The sequence below is a fragment of the Vipera berus genome (assembly GCF_964194415.1).
Source record: "Vipera berus genome assembly, chromosome: 2".
Lineage (NCBI taxonomy): Eukaryota > Metazoa > Chordata > Lepidosauria > Squamata > Viperidae > Vipera > Vipera berus.
This window is the reverse complement of record NC_138203.1, coordinates 188493631-188515286: the sequence shown is the minus strand read 5'-3', so window position 1 is coordinate 188515286 and position 21656 is coordinate 188493631. Positions and strand designations below refer to the sequence as shown.

Genomic DNA, 21656 nt, shown 5'->3' with positions numbered 1-21656 from the left:
AACTTATGTTGTTTATTTAAAATGTGCGCCAAAGAATACAAGTGGTCTGTTAGGTCAATCTGAAGCACTGTTAAGTCAATCTCAAGTAGATGGAACATTTCTTCACTGTAAATATCCTTTGTAGTACTCATCTCTTCCTATTCATTTAAAGAATTATATGTTCTCCCGTGTCACAACAATGACTCTGAATAGCACAAGATTAAAACAATAATTACAGCATCTGCATGATGCCCATGATTAAAACAAATAAACAACACCAAATAAACAAACAGACAGACAGAAAAGCCATATGGGCAACAGTGTTCACCTCATCACTTGGACCAAAAACTGGGGGAAATAGGCAGATTTTCAAGGCCTTGCAAGAAGTAAATAAGAACAAGGCATCTGGATTGTGAAGGGGTTGTATTCCACAGAGAAGGGACAATTCCTGGGTTCAACAAGGTAACATACATCACTGTTCTGGGCCAGCTACAGCTTCCAAATGCTTTTTAAGGGCAGTCCAGGCAGGTGCATTGTAGTGATCAAAACAGGAGATTACTACAACATGAATTACCATGAGAAAGGCTTCCCAGCCCAGGAACACAACTATGTAGTTGACACAGAAGCAGTTATGATGTTAGACTAGGAGCCAGAATACCCTGGTTCTTGTCTATCTACAATCATTCACTGGGTGAGTTTGGGCCAGTCACATGCTCCCAGATCATCCAACTTCACAGGCTTGTGGAAAGGAGGAGAAAGTTCTAGACCAGGGGTCTTCAAATTGGCCCTTTTATGACTTGTGGACTTCAACTCCCAGAATTCTTCAGCCAGCCTGTTTGAGGAATTCTGGGAGTTGAAGTCCACAAGTCATAAAAGGGCCAATTTGAAGACCCCCTGGTCTAGACATACTGTCTAAATGGCAGGCAGGCTATAACTCAAATAAATAAAATCTCCAAGCCAACTTTTTTTAAAACTACTTTTATTATTGTTTGTTATCCTATAAGCGTTATAGTTCATACAATGGGTAGCTTTATAAATATTTTAAATAAACAAAATGAAGCCCATTGGAGAAGGAATAACGATGTATGTTCATAGGGAGAAAAAAAACCTTTGCTACTCAAGTCAGTATACTGTATATACTGCCTTGAGTAGTATATATATATAAACTAGAAGTTTCAATCTTCCTTTCTCCATCATAGTTTCAGGAATTATTTTGTTTTGCAGTTCCTGAATATGATTTCCTCTTTTACAGTTTCTGCTTGTGTAATATAGAACTACCTCTTATTATTTGAGCTGAAGATGTTCCTTATCTGTCTTGTGACCCATTGGTTTTCAGTTTTCATTATTATTATTATTATTATTATTATTATTATTATTATTATTATTATTATTATTATTATTATTATTATTATTATTATTATTATTATTATTATTGAAGCAGTAGGCGTGAGCTTAAATGGACTCCAGAAGATGGTAGAGGACAGGAAGGCCTGGAGGAACATTGTCCATAGGGTTGCGATGGGTTGGACACGACTTCACAGCTAACAACATCATCATCATCATCATCATCATCATCATTATTATTATTATTATTATTATTATTATTATTATTCACATTCAGCAGGGAAAGGCAGCCTAGAATCCTTTGATTCTCTGAGCTATAATTTCAACTATTGAAAAAAAATAGCAAAAACATTGAAACCAGCTTTGCATCACCTTAGCTGACTTATTCTCACTCTCTTCTTCTCTTTTAATCTGCATGCATGTTTCCTCCTTCCCACACACCTTAAAATCTTGTTCACAGTCTCTAACTGCTCAAAAGCACATTTTGAGAGCATGCAGTGGACCCACAAAGAAAAGTGGCATTAACTAACACCATTTAGTTTACTAACACTTGTTTTAGAGTGCTCCTCTTCTTCTCCTGACTAGTACGATTCTGATTAAGAATTGGTTCACGAACCTTTATTCTGACAGGAATGGAGCCTCATTTGGCTCTAACTCTTACTTCTCTTGCCAAATCATGAGATTCTGCAGACTTCAGAATGCTATAACACTGAAATTAAACAAAACGAAGATAAATTGCTACCACTAAGTAAACAGGTAGATTCTGCTTTACACTGTATTATTAAAAAAACCTTATGCAATATAAACTTGATGGAAGCTTAGCTAGTTTGGGGATAGAGCACGACAAACAAGGAAGTGTTAAAAACAATAGATAAAGGTAGGACTTAATGTTTTTATAGTTCATTTGGGAATACATTGAGAGCATGATTTTATTTTCAGGGTGCTACGGTGCCAGTGGATGAGAGAAGAGAAAACTGAGTTCATAAATTGAACTTAAATTATAACATGATTTGTTTGTTTTGGACTTAGCATGATGAGCAAACCCGTCCAATATTTCACATTATTTGTAAACTATTTTACAGTGATTTCCTTCCTTGACAGGATCTTTCACATGACGCTAAGCCAAAAGCAAGCAAATCATAATATGCTTAATATGCTTCATGTACAAAGATTTTTTCCAAGAAAGCAGCAATAGAGAGATAAAGTTTACATTTATTTGTAAAATTCACATCTCTTAATAGTATCAAGTCTGCGTAGCTCTTTGTTGCATCCAGAGCTTTTTAACGGGTCACAAGCTTGACATACCACTTCCCATTTTGTTTTGTATTTTGCTCTCACTTCCTATAAAGACGCTTCCTGTTTAAAATAGTGACATATGTCTACTCTTGGACATCATGAACATGGTCAAAGATAGCTACAGTCTCCCTAAACATTGGCTGGAGTCCAAAGAACAGATTCAGCTCATGCAGAGAGTTTGCAGTAGACCAAAAAAGATTTCCCCCTTTTTTCTCAGCTGCTGATGCCATTGAATTCCACTCTCCTTTTTAAAACCAGCTGTCCAGATAATATTGCTATCTTAAGACAACCACATTTCCAAAGATTCATGAAAGCTGAGGGGTGAACAGAGTAGTAACGCTTTGCAATACTAGCCTAACATTCAATCTTGGCATCTGATTGTTGTCCTTTTGCTGAAAGTATTGATCTACACAGTAAGCTTTGGAGGTCTTTTTTATTTTTTAATCCTTTTTTAATAGTTTAGAGAATATAACCCATCATATAAAACAATACTCTGACATTCATTTGAAGGTTTTGGAAGTTAATCTGGCAATCTGTGATATCAGACACTAAACCTGAAGCATGCTAGTATATCGGCAGCAGAAAACAAGGCTTATATTTTTCATCCAGTTCAGGAGGGGTGAGAGGAATATAATCCTTTACTCTTAAATGATTAGAAAGATCAGCCCAGTCCTAAATGATGGATGGATTATTTAGTTCAAGAATTGTCAGTGGGGAAGTGGGCTGGCATTGGTGATCTGAGAATCTGTTTGGTCTTTCAGGGGTCTTGTTCCCTCCCCAAATTTCTGGTTGTGAGACCCCATTTCTGAAGTTGGACTTCCTGGGTCAGTTGGGATTGTTGCTACCATCCAAGCCTTCCTGCTGTGTGACAATCTGCCTGTCAATGCTGCTAACATCAGATGTTCCTGCTTTGACAATAGATGGAAATGTAGCCATATTTTCTATTTCTCTTTTAGAGTTAAATGATGCTGGGAGGGGTGTGTGGGGATGAGAGTCCAGTTAGTCATAACATCAGTAACTCAGCCATGAGAATCAAGGTTATTGTGCCCAGAGCTGATAAAGATTTGGCGGGCTGGAAAGCTGGGAAGAAAGCCCATGCTTCAAGCTAATTGGGGAATGTGATTTATGACTGTTAATTGGAGGAGGGAATTGTGCTTTGCTACTTTGTGCCCAGAGGAGCAGAATTCAGTTTTTGGCTTTAACTATGTAGTGCCGATACTTTGTTTCTCGAATAAAAGATTCTTTAAGGTAAACAATGCCTCAAAGTTCTTTTAAACAGTTTCATCTGTCGGAACCATAACATTCTGCCTGAGCTATTGGAGGCCATTTCAGGGCTGGCAGTAGAGCTCTCCAGGCTGGGGGACTTCAATCTGCCAGTCAGATTGCAGCCTATCCCAAATCATCTCAGGCCCAACTCATTAGTGGTCACCTGCCAGATATGATCTTCTTGTTGGAGCAATGGCAACGTGATCTGTTGTGGAGGATCTGTCATTAATCCCCCTGTTATGATGAGATCATGGTTTCCTTGAGATGTTCTTATGCTTACTCTGCAGGGAAGCTGGGCCCATTTAAGCAGTTCACCTTCAGCAACTGATGGACCAAATGTAGTTTTCCTGGCAAGGTTTTTCAGACATGGTTTACCATTGCCTCTTTCCTTATTTATAACATATTATTTATTACTTTATAAGTAACACAAGGTGACAAACATACCCAATACTCTTTTCTCCTCCTTTCCCCCCCATAACAACCCTGTGAGGTGGGTTGGTCTGAAAGAAAGTGATTGGCCTAAGGCAGGACTAGAACTCACAGTCGTCTGATTTCTAGGCCAGAACCTTAACCCCTACACCAAACTGGATGTCCCAAAAATCTACTTTACCTAAAGTAAATAAATTGTGCTAAAGAATTGCAGTGTCCATATTTTTTCCACTTTAATAATTTTATAATTGCTTTTGCTATAATATCTTGCTACTCTATTTTGATTCCTAATGTATTGAAATCCTAGCTGACTCTATTTCATTTAATCAATGCCATCATTCTTCTGAGCCATTTATTTCTCCCATCCTTGGTGTTTGTAATGGAAGAGAGACAATTATAATGATGTAAGGAATGAAGAAATGTGATTCCTAATGCTTTCCCAATGTAGTTACCAAGAAACTATACACATACATGAATTCTCTGGTGAGCATTTAAGCACAGTATGGTCTGTTTAAAAGCAAGACTGTTTACTGAAGATTAGAACTATTTGTTTACCAAACATAGCATGATCTTGCCCAAAAACACAGGCAAAATTTATCTTTTGCTTGCCTGACTGCCTGTAAGAAAAATAAAACAAACCAACAAAATAAAGTCTCCAGCCACTATTAAATGAATCTGAAGAGATTTAGTGTTTTTAAAAAATTGACTTAATTCTTTCTCCTATTTGTTTTGATTTCTATGGTTTCCCAGGCTACAATCTGTGATTCCTAGGATAGTAGGCCAGAGTTCAGAGCATGCTACAAACTGTATTTTCTTGGGGCAAAGAGAGACATATGGAGGCAATGAGAAATTCACCCCCTCCCCAACCCCTTTGCTGTGGCAGTGGAAACCCAAATCTACTTTAATTTCAATTCAATCACCCTGGTCTTGCCATTAGTTTCAACAGAGAACAAACCCATCTCCTTCTGCACATTGCAGCCTTTTTCATTTTATTTGACTCCAGTCATATGTCCCTTTCAATCTTCTCTTTGGCAAGTTAAAGATGCCCAACATCTCAAGCCCCTTAGCTCCCTTTTGAACCCACCTCAGGATTTCAATGTCTCTTCTCAAGTACTGGACCCAAAACTGGAAACAGTAAAGTGAGTCCCAATTGGAATGCAGAATAATGGAACAATTAATTCCCATAATCTAGATGCCAATTTTCTATTAATGCTAGCCTAAGATTATACTGTATTGGATTTTTTTAGCTGCTGCATCACATTGCTTGTTTATGGTCAGTGGACTTCTTATGTAGATTGCTGCTGCCAAGTCAGATCTCTTTAATCCTGTGCCTATGAGTTTTATTTTCCTGCCCCCTATGTAGGGACTTAATACTTGTTGTCGCTAAATATTGTATTGTTGGCTGTGGCCCAATGTTCAAAGCTGCCAAGGAGGTTTTAAAAAATGAATTGTCAATGATCGTTTATTATTATTTAGGTTGGGTACACAGTCAGACATTTAGCCTGGATTTGGCCTTTTTATCCATCTATTAAGTTTCTCCCAAGGACCTGAGATTGGCAGATGTTGTGAGGGTCCTCTCTGATGCTCTCTGAGCTTGGCTGTTTTCTTGCAGGAGTTTGATTACCTTAATTAGGTAGCATCATCAGTGCTCATAGATATTGTTGTTTCATAGTGATAAATCACAAGATGTAAGCTGTTTGAAGTAAAGCTGTCTTTTGGAATTGACTGACGGTGATGTTGTCAGTCCTGATGATGTTCAAGTAATGTTCCCAATATTTTGGAATTGCATGCAAATTAGTATTAGTACAATCTTTGCTTTCTCTGCCACTTATATTTGCAAGTATTTGTATTTTGTGATTTTTCTCCAGTTCTTTCTCTTCTATTCTACTGTATCCAGGTACTGCAATGCCTACTAAACAGTCTTTTTTATTATTATTATTATTATTTAGTTTAAAGGAAGATCTCTTTGGTGAGTTTTTTTGACTATTCCCTAATTTAGTTCTAGAAAAGAATTTGGTTTCCTGTCAGCATTACAATCTACGCAGAAGTTGTTGTATGGATTGCTTGATTTTATAGTATATTCCACTAATTTGCCATAAGCCCCACCAAGGATTATACAAAATAGCTTTAAAAATGACATGTGTGTGTAATAAAACCAAAATCATTTACAAAAGAGCCGAAAGCAAAAACCAAGAACATTAGATCTATTAATAGCAGCAGCAAAAACAAAATTCAATCCAAATGTCAATTGAATAAAAATATCATATCCCTAAATGCAGGGGCAAACAATCACATGTTGTTTTATTACAGCTCCTGTACCCCAGATCTTCGGTGATACAAACTGAGATTGATGAAAATTGGAATCTGATACTCATAAACTTGAAAGTATCGCTAAAGTTTTCTGGTGTAATGAATTGCTGATGCAAAAAAATGAATCCCATGGCATCTATAGACTTTCAATCTATGATAAATTGATAACAAAGGCATAGGTAGTGCTGCCCAAGACAGTCTGTATTGCCAAACACCTCCTCTTGTTGCACTATTTTTCCTAATGTATAGCATATACCATTTTGTCTTGAAATGCCCTCGTTAGAACAGAAAAATCTCTCCCAAACATCAGGGGGTGCTTCTCTGAGAAGGCTAAAAAGAAACTGACCAAAAAATTTCCTGGTGAAAAATATCCTGCAGCCTTGGTGTCACTACTGAAAGGGCCCTGGCATTAACTGTGCCTTGGAAGGCAGAGAAAATATAGATCAGTGCCTCAGCCAATAATTCTAGAAAAGCAGTAATATTATCCCAAAATTATGCAGGATTTTATAGCTAAATTGCCTATAGATGTGGAGGGAGTGCTGTTTTGCCTAATTCACGGTCTGTTTCTGGCTGCTGCTGGACATGGCGCTAGTACCATTTCTTTCAGCACTAGTCAAGGACAAAGCTAGCTTGTTATTAGTCCCTCTCTCCCACTTCACCATAGGATCAGGTTTAGTTCTTTCTTAGAAAGTGCTAGATGTGCATTAAGAAATAGCCTGACACGTCACAGGTGCAAAGCACCTCCACATCTTTGATCTGTTCTTAGGGCAGCTCAGTAAGTAATTAAACCAGCCAGAAACCAAAGTGAAATACAGTATGTAGTTATTCATATTTTATACCCATAACTATCTGGTAAGAAGTAGGTTTAATAGAGAAATAATGACTAGAGTAGACCAAGTAGAGAAATAATGAGTAGACCAAAGTCACCCATTAATCATTTTTTAATTGAAATTCAAACCTGGATTTCTTCAGTTTTGCATCCTAAATTTTGTTCGTATGTTGGACAGATCTTGAGGCTGGGAATGTTCTGCAATTTCCCTTAAGATCAGAAGGGGAAAAGAAAGAAAGAAATGATGAAAAGAATACTTGCTTGAAGGTAAGGAGCTTAAGGGAAAGAAGAAGACAAACTGTTGGAATGGTCTTTTCCTTGTCAGCCATAAAACTGTTAGTGTAAGCCGCCAAAATAATGCTAATTTTTTTTTGGGGGGGATAAATTAAAAGGTATAAATATTGTTGTGGGTATAATGAACCTTGATTAGCTAAAGAGATTATTTCTGGCAACTAGTCTCTGGCCACCTCTGGATTCTGGATAGCATCTTGAAGTCAGATAGAAGGATGGCAGGAGTGTGATGGCTCAGTGGTCAAAGATGCTGAGCTTGTCAGCTAGAAAGCTGATGGGGTGATGGGGTGAGCTCCTATTACTTGCCCCATCTCCCGCCAAATTAGCAATGTGAAGACATGCAATTGTGAATAGATAAATAGGTACCACTTTGGTGTGTGTGTGTGTGGGGAAATGTAACAGCATTCCATGCATCTCAGCATATAGTCATGACCATGGAAATATCTTCAGACAATGCTGGTTCCCTTGGCTAAGAAACAAAGATAAGCACCACCCCCTAGAATCAGACTCAACTGGATAGGGGAAAGCTTTACCTTTACCTTTACCTTGAGAAGGATGGCAAGGAATAATACCACTAACTTGCTAATCTGAAGAAGTTGTCTGTCTCTATTCAATAATGAGTGTTTTGTGGGTTCAAGCAATGCAAGGGAATAGTTAGTAGTATTGTTATCTTTTCAAGTGTGAGGGGGGAAAATTGTTTCTAATTGTCAAAAGGGAACAGAATGTTTTTTTAAATGTTCTCATCTCTCATATCAAAATAGTCTTCTCCCCAAAAGATTTATTTACATATATGGAAGGAATTGTGCCTGCATTTCTGCTGTCATGATACATATGATTGCCAAGATCCCACTATCGCCCCTTGAATTATCAGTCAAAGTGAGATAATATAATTAACTCAAGTTGAAAATGTTCCTATGCATTCAACATATGAAAATGAAAGTCAAATTATTTTTAAAAAGGCATGTTGAAACCTAAGACTTCATTGGACTGAAGAGAGTATACAAGCAGTCCTTGACATACGTTCGTTTAACAACCATTCAAAGTTACAAGGTTATGACCCAGGTGGTCAAGGCAAGGCAGGCCTTTAGAGAGTCCTTTATTACCCTCAAGAATATATATATATATATATATATATATATATATATATATATATATATATATATATATATATATATATATATATATATATATATATATGTCAAACTCGCAATGTCATGTGACATGTCGTGACATATCGCGACTTTTTTTCCATTGCCAGCAATGGGGTGACTGCGGTTTCACCATGATGCATACAGCCTAGGGGCTGGCAGTTTGACATCCCTGAGGTAGATGAATCCATTTCCACATAACTGGAAAACTGATAACTTAAATAGTGACCACAAGTTAAGTGGTGTGTGTGTGTGTGTGTGTGTGTGTGTGTGTGTGTTTAAATTTTGTGGTAGCAGGAAAAAAATACCTGCCCAGTTCCATAAGCAAATTACCACATATTCTCATGGCTAAAGGACTCAACACATAAAAGATCAATAGTCTTGCAGCTCTTCTCTGGGCTTGCCTACGCTCTGTTCTCCTTGTCCTTGGATCAGTGGAGGAGGCAGCTGTTCCTCATCAGAGGAGATTGGCTGCCTATCAGCCCCACTGCCTTTCAGCAGCTGATCCTCCCCTATGTCTCTGCAGCTCTCCATCCAGTTGACCACCTCCCCCAATGCCTGAGGGGGCTGGGGCAGCATTGTCCTCAACCCCTGGCCTCTCCAAACATGCCAAGGGAGAGTGCCATCCCTATCGGACATTCCCAGTTCCAATCCCTCCTCCTCTGACTTGGGCTCTGATGGGGCCATGACAGGTACTGAAAAAATGTGGCTTATGACCAGTCCTCACACTTATGATCATCACATCATTTCCCACAGTCATGTGATTCAAATTTGGGCACTTGGCAACTGGCACGTATTTATGACAATTGAAGCATTGTGAGGTCATGTGATTCCCAGCCAGCTTCCAAGAAGCAAAGTAAATAGGGGAAGGCAGCTTTGCTTAACAACCACTTGATTCACTTAACGACTCCAGTGATTCACTTAATACCCATAGCAAAAATGGTCATAAAATTGGTCACGACTCATTTAACAATCAAGAACAGAATAGAAACAGAGTGGGAAGGGACCTTGGAGGTCTTCTAGTCCAACCCCCTGCTCAGACAGGAAACCCTATACCATTTCAGACAAATGGCTGTTCAGTCTCTTCTTAAAAATTTCCTGTGTTGGAGAACTAACAACTTCTGGAGGCAAATTGTTCTGACTGGAAGCTTATCCTTAGTTCTAGGTTGCTTCTCTCCTTGATTAGTTTCCATCTGTTGCTTCTTGTCCTGCCTTTGGGTGCTTTGGAGAATAGCTTGACTCCCTATTCTTTGTGGCAGCCCCTGAGATATTGGAACACTGCTATCATGTCACCCCTAGTCTTTCTCTTAATTAAACTAGACATGCCCAATTCCTGCAACCATTCCTTACATGTTTTAGCCTCCAGTCCCCTAATCATCTTTGTTGGTCTTCTCTGTGCTCTTTCTAGAGTCTCGACATCTTTTGTACATCGTGGTGACCAGAACTGGATGCAGTATTCCAAATGTGGCCTTACCAAGGCATTGTAAAGTGGTATTAATACTTCACATGATCTTGATTCTATCCCTCTGTTAATTGAACCTAGAAATGTGTTGGCTATTTTGGACAGCCACATTGTTTAGTGAAAGAAATTCTGACCCCAATTGTGGTTGTGATGTCTACCTGTGTGATGTCTCTGCACTTTAATAGACCTTGGCACATGGGCTTTTCTATAATGAATGAATCCTTCAAGTTAAGGCAAAGTACAGTCTTGATAAATTCCAGTTGAAGGATGACTATATGTGTTAGATCAGAAAGAAGGAATTGTGATTGCCATTCTCTGCTGTCCATATGGACACATCTGGATACATCTGGATAGCCATGGTGAGAAACAGGATGCTGGCTCAGATAGGCTCTTTGGTCTCTCCCCAGGGCTGCTATTCTCACACATAAAAGAACTGCAGAACAGTCAGAGAACTGGAAATGAGGAAGCTAGTTTTTCACATGGTGTTAAATCAGCAAACCCTGGAAGTGGTACAGAGTGCTGCCTGACATGTTATTGTGTGGTTGCCTAATGCTTTTTATTTGCACAGCAGAGCAATGAACATGTTTATAAAATGTGGCAGCTGAGATGCAAAGCTGTGCTCAGAGTTGAAGGAATGGGGGGGGGGGAGAGACTCTCTATTGGGTTGCTATTTCCTTTTCAGCCTGACCCCAGATTGTTTCGAAGGAGTTTCCTCCTCCTTCTGATTCTCCCCCACCCTCCACTCCCCACCCCACCCCCAGCCTCTGAGGGGTGTTAACAAATTACATGCAGACTTTCTTCCAGAGCAACTTTTTCTTCTGTCTGATCTAAAAGGAGAAAGCTGACAGGACGGCATTGGCAATGATGGCAAACTTTTGCTTAGTTGGATCTTAATGGCTGGCTGTGTCCCTGTGGACTGAAGAGGGACGATGGCATATCCAGAGAAGTCTCACTTGAGGAGGTCCTTCAGTGAGCACATCAGGGTCTCCACCAACAAAGCCTGGGATATCTTTTGGAAGAGTGCACGAGAAAAGCGTTTATCAGGTCAGTTGCCTGAAGCTCTTCTATTTTATAAAGTTCCAATGCAAGGCAAATCCTGCTTTGCTTAACAAATCCCTTACATGCACCATTGCATGCACTGTTGAGCCAAAACCTGATTGTTTGGGGGGGGGGAAGCTTGAATTCCCACATGACACCTAGGTGTTGAAGAACAGGAAATGCAGATTATCTGATCCCAAAGTACCTGCCGAGTATCAAAAGCTGCTTGACATGGTCTCTTTTCTTATTAACATTGACGCAAAGCAAGCTTCGTGTGCTGGGATGTGTCAAATAAATATGCAATACAGGACATGATGGAATATGGAATCTGTGTGGAACAGGGAGTTGCAAAATTCCCCAGTAGTTCTGTTCCCTCAATGCCACTTTGCAAATCTGGCAATCGTAAATAGCTACTATGTAAAGCCCAAGAACAAAGTTAAGATACTTGGAGGTTGTTGTTTTTTTAAAAAAATATATTATATATTTGCATTGATATATAATACTGTAGTCTTCTAGTATCAATCTAAGTACATATGGGAAAACCAACTAATTCTAAATGATGGTGTGATCATGAGAAAATGGTTGTGTTGATACTCTGACACTCAGTGGGGAAATCTGGTACTACCAAGTAAATACTTGAGAAATGTATTCTAAATGAAGTATTGCTCCTAGAGAATACTGTTCCCAAGACATTTTGGCTTTTTTAGCCTGAGTTTATGTAACTTTTACTTATGGATCTATTGTATTGGAGGTAATGTTCCAATCTTAAAAAATGAAAATAAAAAAGTTCCTATGCTAATGCTGGCAAAGGTGTTGAGCTTGTCCTAGCTTAAATGTCAGCTCTTGGTCCTTTCCATTTTTGCTGAGATATAGGAATGTAATTTGGCAGCTTCAATGTTTACTTTCAGGTGGTTCCATTCAGTCTGAACAAGATTCTACTTCACAGGTAAGAGAAGCAGGACTACGTGTGTGCCCATCTCTTCACTTAAGAGGGTCTCTTAGTTACTTCACCTCTTGATATGACTGCTTTACCACATTCAAATGAACATGAGAACTTTTGAGTTCGCTGCTTATGTGGACACGTTAGTGACCAAAGTAGCAGGAAACTCACTCTTGATATTGTATATTCATTCCCCTGGAGTTTATTTATTCATTTGTAAGTTAGCATCCTTTAAACAGAGGCTTGCATATAGGAAGAGGATGAGATTTTCGTGGTAATAATAAGGAGCTCAGGATGCAGCTCTAAGACAAAGAAGTCAGACATTTAAATGGATTAAAGCAGCAGAATGTTTATTCAACTTCTGTAACGCTTATTCTACTTTCTGGATCTGCTTTATCTTTATCTGTCAAGGGAATGCCCTAAGGCTGGGGTAGGCAATCTTGGCTCTTTTATGACTCCTGGACTTCAACACCCAGAATTCCTGAGCCAGCTGGCTCAGGAATTCTGGGAGTTGAAGTCCACGAGTCATAAAAGAGCCAAGGTTGCCTACTCAAGCCCTAAGGGATGGGATAGGGCAGGACTCACAAATGGCAGGACGAACAAGCAAGGGTGATAGAAGATAGAGTAATATTGAGATATCCCTTATGTGGCCTTGAACTTTCTAGATTTCATTGTATTCTGTAAACTGAGATAAAGATGAGGGCAGGAAAGTAAAGTGAAAGCAATCAAGTGTTCGGTGGAAGAAACATTTCCTGTTGCCAAGATTCTGGAACCTGAGTCCTACTCTGCACACATCTACTTGCATCAATAAAAATAAAAATACCTTAAAGCTAGATTTTTTGTGTAAGGGAATGTCTTATATAGCAAAAATTCAAAAAAGGCCTATAATCCAGAATGCAGGACCTTGTCCCCCTTTCATCTAGCAATGGCAAAAGCATTTATTGTGATCTCCTCTTTTTCTGCCACGTCCCCATGATGCTATCATTTCAAATTTAAATTTTTGTAGTGGTACCTCTGTTAAATTCTTTTCCATTTGAAGTCAAAAGTATCCACCATCAGCCACAGGACATGTGACATATGTTACACTTGGCCACCCATTTTGTTGGAGGTGAGGTTGAATGACCAATAACAGGCTGGATCAGACAGGTTATTTCATACTCGGGTCATTTCAGGACACGACTTTTGCCCTTTGCCCTCTGATCCCCCAGAAAACATCTGTTGCCATTCTGCTGTTGTCTTCATAAAGGGTTGGGTAGAACAGTGTTGACCAAGACAATAGCAGTTTATTTTTAATATTATGTTCCTTTAGCAGCCTTACTCTAGCACCTATGCCTCCCTGCCAGTATCTATCTATCTATCTATCTATCTATCTATCTATCTATCTATCTATCTATCTATCTATCTATCTCCATCCATCCATCCATCCATCCATCCAATGATCTGGAAGAGAGACAGTAGAGGGAGGCTAGGGAATGGCTGCAATTTCAAGCTTGTAGCTCAGCAGTGGAGAAACTGAAACATCTCAAGTTTTTGAAAAGGACTCCTCTGGAGGGAATTTATTTATTTATTTATTTAATTCAATTTATATAACGCCCTTTTCCCGAAGGACTCAGGGCGGTTTACAGGGCAAAATTAAAACAATACAATATAAAAATTAAAATAAAATTAAATCAATAGCCCCAAAATTTAAAATTAGAATTTAAAAACCTTAAAACCCCTCAGTCCAGGCCAGCTAACTCAAAAAGCCAGGTTTTTAGGTCCCGGCTATTTGCCATTAGCTGAGAGAGAGAGCTCGAGAGCTCACCTGCTCTTCTCTATAAAATTTGAGCAATTATTTCAAACAATAGCAAAATTTTAAAGTTTTGTTTTACATTAGCTCACCAAAGCAAGAACACATGGCTGTAATTACATAGAAGAATGGATCTGTCAAAACCATGGCTTCTTTCCATCATTTATTTGTTCTTGATTTTCGTGGATGCTACAAAACATAATGTTTTTCTCTCTCCAAGTTGTCTGGTAGATCAGCAATCTCCGTGTCTCCCACTAAAATACTTTGGGACATTCCTAATACAAATGCATTGAATAAAATACATTTATAAGAAAAACAATTTCCCAAACTCCATCCCATTTGAACATGAGCAAGGTGGATAGACACAATTCTATAGGTAGCGATTCAGGGGGCAATGAATTTCTTTAACCACTACACAGTGTATGTTAGAGTAGTGAATGGTAATTGTTATGGGGTGGAGATGAAACCTCCTACATGTGGGGAGATACTGTTTTCATCTTTCCACCCTCAAAACTTTCATAAAAGAATGTACTGTATGCACAGATGGAAGAATATATCTTCTGGAAGGTCTGATGTAAAGAAAAATGTTTCGATGCATGCCTCAGAAGACCTGACATGACCATTTAGGGCTAAATGGAATTACACTTTTCCAGACTCTTGTACAGTCAGGCTTCTCAACATCAGAAGACTAACATCCAAATGAATATTATCCATCCACATGGGAAGGTCACAGATGGATTCTTGTATGTGTTGTCTTCCTAACTGCCTGAACAAAGGTAGTTTGTTCTGACTTTTGTTCTAACTGGCTACGGTCAGCTTGTTTTCTATCTTCCCAATGTTCTGAGGTCATCTTGAACCAAATACATTTGTAAAACAAAAGGCTGAAAAGAGAATGCAAAAGAAGGACAAATGTTTAAAATAAGTGAATGACTCCATCATAAGTTTTTTCCCCCCATGAAATCTCAATTTCAATCAAAGTAAAAAGGAAACAATGACCTTTACTCAGTAACTTCATAATATTTTTCTTGTGTTCAGATTATAAATTAAACTTGAAGCAATACCTAGAATAGCACACAGGAGGGTCTCTCTGTGCTGCATTTGATTTGGAGATTGAAATAGAGTAATGGTGACATATTGCTTCATTTTTTTTCAAGAAAGAGTATGGAAAAACATTCTTTGATGGTAGAATGTATAGATAATCTCTGCCACAACAGCTGCAATTAATCTGAAATGAGTAACCATTCTTCTTTAGCTAGTGGGAGAAATCAAAATTTTCAGATTGAAATTAAAGCATTCTGTGCATGAAAGAAATAAATGCTTCAGACCTAATGACAGTAAGAAATGGCTAACTTACATGAACTGGTTTTTTATATATATATGTATGTATGTATGTATGTATGTATGTATGTATGTATGTATGTATGTATATATATATATATATATATATATATATATATATATATATATATATATATATATATATATATATATATATATATATGTCAAATGCTTGTTAACTATTTTTAGATTACCTTGCTAGGCCCCAAACATGGGACAAATCTTTATTTCCTGTGTCAGCCTAACCTGAAGGCCATCGACAGGCAGTAGTCACACCGGTGACAGCTCATATTTGTGTAAATTTTAAATTGCTAACAAAGAATTAAGGGAGACTGATATGCATTTCAAACTTATTAGTTTTCATCAGTCAGCCATACCCTTCTGAGATTCGAACCTGGGCTGATTGCACATTAGGCAGTTGTTTTCACCTCTAAGCCACAGGATCTCTCTCGCTTTGTTAGCTGAGAAGCAAGGGGAGATATATGTCAAATGCTTGTTAACTATTTTTAGATTACCTTGCTAGGCCCCAAACATGGGACAAATCTTTATTTCCTGTGTCAGCCTAACCTGAAGGCCATCGACAGGCAGTAGTCACACCGGTGACAGCTCATATTTGTGTAAATTTTAATATATATATGGATCTTTGGTCATTCGGGTTTTTCCCCGCGTAGAATTGAAGGTGTAGGAGCAACGTTTCGATGGAATCCCATCCGTCATCCTCAGGCTGGTGGCTTCAGCTTCCTTCTTCTGGGAGAAGCATGTGGTAGTGGCTGTAGTGTAAATTTTACACTGAACATCCGGTTCTCTGCATGGATATGTATATATGTAAATTCTTTTGCTTGCTAACAAAGAATAAAGAATATTCTAACAAAGAATATTCTTTGTTAGCAAGCCAAAAAATTTACACAAATAAGAGCTGCCACTGCTGTGGCTAGTGCCTGTAGATGGCCTTGGGCTAGGCTGAAACAGGAAATAAGATTTGTCCTGTGTCTGGGACTAAGCAAGTGTATTCTGAATGCTTAACAAACATTTAAAACACACACACACACACACACACACACACACACATACTGTATATATATATATATATACAGTATATATATATATATATATATATATATATATATATATATATATATATATGTCAAAAAAATAAAGGGAACACTTAAACAACACAATGTACTGTATTTAATAGTAGGATGTCTTATTTTCTGTTCCCTTTATTTTTTTGAGCAGTGTATATATATATATATATATATATATATATATATATATATATATATATATATATATATATATTCTTTTAAAGCAGTTTTATGGTTCGTTCACTAAGTGATGTACCCATCATTTTATGTTCATCTCAGCTGGGAAGCAAGATGTTCTTACAGGTGTCCTACAGCTGGTATTTTTCTTGTTTTGAAAATGAAACTGTGACTAAATACACATGGTGTTAAGCATGTCACTGAGAAATGGAGCTTAGCGGAGTCACTCCTGCTTTACAGGAAAGGAAGCTCATTGATTAGAGAAGAAGCGATCAAAGGATAAACAGCGATCTCACTTCCTTTTCCTTCAATTGAGGGTGGAGGGCAGGTCTTGCCAGAAAACCTCCAGCCACTTTCTCATGGCATTTTTCTTCTTTCTAAGGGTGAGCGGGAAACTGCTCCTCCTCTCTCATTCTCTATCTATCTAAGGACACTGCTTGGTAAGAGAACATCACCAGAACTCTAACATTGTGGGAGATGAACTGTACTAGTCTATGCCAGCACAAAAATCAGAATATCAGCCCTTAAGACAAGTTTTAATAAAAGGCATGAGTGAGTTGCAGTTCACAACAGCTTGTGTCTTAAAATAAAAAATTTCATTTTCTTTTGTTCTGTCTAATAAAAGGGAATTTAGCTCTGTTATCTTTGTCAACAGTAGAAGGTGCAACCTGCTCTCCTTTCCTTATGTCTACTAGCATCATTACCAAAACTAGGTAACATCAGTGTTTTTTTTGTCATAGAACGCACAGGGATGGAGTTCCGGCACCTTTTTTCAACAGATTTTTCAGAGTTGCATTCTTTTCCTATTGTTGCCCTTTCTATCTTCGTTTGCTTTTGAAAATGCTTTGCTGGCAGTACGGTGCGAGCGGGGTCCACTCCAGTGCTGTCTGCCTCCTCTAGGAGGAGTCATGAGGCGCTGGAGCACCACAGCCAGAGCATGGCTTGATTGGCTGGGTCGGACCATGTGGTGTGGAAGCCGATGGTGGCAGTGGGAGACACATAAACATAGAGGCCATTTTGTGTCTTTTGCCTTCCCTAAACAGAAGGTGGAGTGAGATTAAAAAGAAGCAAAGTGAGAAGAAAGAAAGGTGGCTGGCATGGAAGCTTGCCCGACAGCGAAACTTTGCTGTTTCAGTTCCTTGGGTAGTTCAAAGGCTTGGATGTCTACGAAAATCTCTTTTTAGTCTTTTATACTTTCTATTCAAACTGCAGAGGGGAAGAATAAGAATAAAGCCAATGTCTTGTGATTTGGGGGTATTATTATTATCAATAATAATATATATTAATTTTGTATTGGTCAGATGTAAAGGTAGACCTACAGTATCTATTTATTAAATTAAAAGTAATCTGTGCACTGACAGTTTCAACTTTAATTTGTTTCAAGTCAAAATCCATATTAAACTCGAAAAATGTAAATTTTTCCACCTTGTTTGACAACTTCTTAAAAATAATTCAATCTTTTACAAGCAACCAAATTTTGTTTTATTGGGCCAATTTCATTCCACATAGAAAGATGACATTTCCACTCATCAAACTAAATGGGTATGCCAGTGGTAAATGTCCCAAAAGATTAATAAAATGCCTTCTTGTAATTTAAAGCCACAGAGTACATGGTAACATTAATAGTATTAACTTACCCTGAACAAAATCCTAGTCTTTTAGATACACTAAAAATTGAAGGGTTGTTTTTTTCAGCTACAAAAGTAAACCTTGTAGGGTAGGCAAGGTGGGTTGTATGATGTGTGTGAGTTCCAGCGCCTTTTTTTTTTACAAATAAGCACTGGGTAACATCAGCAGCCACTAACAATGATGATGTTACCTAATTTGGATAATGAAACATCTCCAAAAGCACCAAGGACCCCCCCCATTTCAACCCTGAGTTACAAATATTCTCCTTTATTGATAACACAACTGTGCAATGATTTCAACTACCACAGCAAGAAAGACTGCACTTACTCCCATCAGTCTACTGCAAAGTGAGAGAAAGTAAGGGGGTGGCTTTTTTCATTACAATCCTATGGACTACATAAACCACATCCCTTCACAAAGGCTTAAGTGCACAGGAATAGTTTCTTTCTCTTTTATAATCCATCTTCCACTGGTACTCAATATGGATGTTGGGAAGGGCAGAGAGAATAAGAAAGTAGGACTTCTCTTCTCTTCTCTTCTCTTCTCTTCTCTTCTCTTCTCTTCTCTTCTCTTCTCTTCTCTTCTCTTCTCTTCTCTTCTCTTCTCTTCTCTTCGTCTCCGTCTCCATCTCCATCTCCATCTCCATCTCCATCTCCGTCTTCTGTTTCTGCATCTAACATCTGGATAATGAAGCAGGAAGGATTACTTTTCCAAAGGAAGGACTTTTTACCAGCTTTGTCTTTTCTCCTTCATGCACATGGATTGCCTCATATGAAATCTGGGACATTTTGACCCAATTTTCCTTATAGGTAGAAAACAAATGAAGAAGCAAGTTTTGCTGCTGCAGAAACAGAAAGCAAGCGGGCAGATACTGGTGGCTGATCACATTTAGCCTTTGGACAATACTATAAGCTTTATCAAGCCTCCTACCTCGCTGATTAACAAAGGTGAAAAGTAAAAGAAATTTGGACTATTATTAACTTTTCTTACCTGCTGTGCTGAACCCTGTTCATAGAATAACATAACTTTGATAGGGACAGGTTTCAGAGAGTTCATGTTTGTGATGGTTTTCATTTTTATATATATAATACTCAAGACATATCTCCTCTGCCTCTTCCCTCCCCGATGCAGCTGATAAAGTGAGAAAGAGCCTGTGGCCTAGAGGTTAAAACAACTGCCTAATGTGCAATCAGCTCAGGTTCGAATCTCAGAAGGGTGTGGCTGACTGATGAGAAGAAATAAGTTTGCAATAGCTATATCAGTCTCCCTTTAATTCTTTGTGTATGTAATGTGTACACACACACACACACACACACACACACACACACACAAGAAACTGTTCATCTCTCTCATAGAAAGACTCTGATTGGAGCTCCTTCCCTGTGGTCCTTTATAGGCAAAACTCCAGACCATGGGGGAATTGAACAATTTTAAATGATGGACTTAATATTAAACATTTATGTAGATTTAAAGAAACTCAATTCTAACCAATTCTGGGTGCTTTACATAATAAAAAAGCTAGGACAATAGAAAAGCCATACAAAACAGGACAAAAATCTTACAAAACCAAATCTTGCAAGTGTTCTCTCACCACCCTAGGAGAAAAGCCATGTTTTCAGCATCTTTCAGAACATCATTTAGAGTAGAAACTATAGAGATTTCTGGGGAATACAATTCCAGAGGGCAGAATACATGATAGTCAAGGCTTCCAAAGATCCAGTTGAGGGGACTTGAGGTGTACCCACTTTGCTAGATATTATTGGACAGGAGAACAATCAGAGTTGGGTGATTCCTCAAATAATCAGGTCCTACACTATTAAAAATGGCTTCATAAGGAAGCCACAGGTACCTTGAAATAGATGTCGAAGCATCTGGCAACACAGCAATAGTTTCACATGTATATTATGGCATGCCAATTACTGCTCATGTCACTACATCTGGAGCTGCTGTACCTTCCAAATGATTTTCAAGAGCAGTTCCAAGTCTTGCAATATTCCATTTGTGAGATGACTAGAAGATGAGTAGAGACATATGAAGGACTTCTCGTTCCAGGAATGGGCACAACTGGATGGATTTATGCAAAGGTTCCCTTGGCCATAGCTGCCATTTGCCCCTGAAGCAAGAGTCCAAGATGACACCCAGATAATAAGCTTATAGGGCTGTCTATTTAAATAGCTATATACTGCATATAATCAGGAAATTTAAGCAATATCTATTCTCTTGGATCTTTAATGCCATAATGAAAAGTCTGCTAAAGTTGATTTAATGTTGGAATCATCTTCATCGCAAGTAGTTCAAGGAGGATGGTTTTGATACTACTGTATTTACTGAACAAGAAGGTTTAACACTCAAAAGCCACCACTGTATCACTGCATCTCCAAAAAAATAAAAAAATAACCATATTTAAGACAGACAGTTTCATATAGTGGTTAAGATGCTGGCCTAGAAGCCAGGAGGCTGTGATTTCTAGTCTGGCCTTAGGTGAAAAAGCTGGCTGGTTGACTTTGGGTCAATTATTCTCCCTCAGCCCAACCCACTTCACTGGGTTGTTATGGTGGGAGAAATGGCTGCCTTATAAAGTAATAAAGGTGGGATAAAAATCTAACAATAAAATAAATAAATATTCCCTGGAAGTGCATCTGGCTTTAGCTAGGCTCAAAAGAAAAACATTGGGCAAGTTTGTTTCAAATTTCTTCTCATGCTGAATTTCATATTGGAGTCTTTAAAATGGCAGTGCCCTATGACATATAGTGTGTTTTCTGTCTTTACAGACATGGTGAGTGCAAAGACATTGTTTAGGAAAAGAAATGTGCAATAGGAAATATTAGGATAAAAGTGCACAATTAGATTAATAAAGTGACAAATAGCATTTCTACAACACAATCAAATACAGCTTTATATATATACAAACACAGCTATGTTTTATTTTCTGCTATAAACTTTGAGGCACAGTTAAATTTTTAAAATTTCCTAGGTATATCCATTCCTAGTATTTGTTGCTATTTTGGATCATGAAACAAACTGCATAAATACTCGTTCAGTACAAAGAGCACATGTGCAAAAGCAGTTACAATGTGCTGCAAAAGCCTACCCACTTTTATGTTGGTTTCCAGGGAACTGTTCAGGCATTTTCCATTTCAGTGGGTTAATGAATTATTGTTTAACCTAATTTGTTCTCACTGGAATGGGTCTCTCTCTCCGATTACATATTCAAATGCTAGCCTTATGTATGCCACCCAATTCCAAGTATTTAGTTTAGAATTCTACCAGAAATTATCTCAGATGACAATCCAGTCCTATCATTTA

General features: G+C 38.2%; 1 protein-coding gene across 2 annotated transcripts in view; it reads left to right on the top strand.

Moving 5' to 3' along the window:
* The first annotated feature begins 11192 nt into the window (after positions 1-11192).
* The window catches only part of LOC308662339 (rho GTPase-activating protein 7-like), a 115925-nt gene continuing 105461 nt past the window's right edge, over positions 11193-21656 (top strand). For both annotated transcript variants that reach the window (XM_081318023.1, XM_081318022.1), the window contains exon 1: positions 11193-11398. In XM_081318023.1, coding sequence (XP_081174149.1) covers positions 11284-11398 — 115 coding nt within the window. In that variant the 5' untranslated portion in view covers positions 11193-11283. The remainder of the gene's footprint in view (positions 11399-21656) is intronic.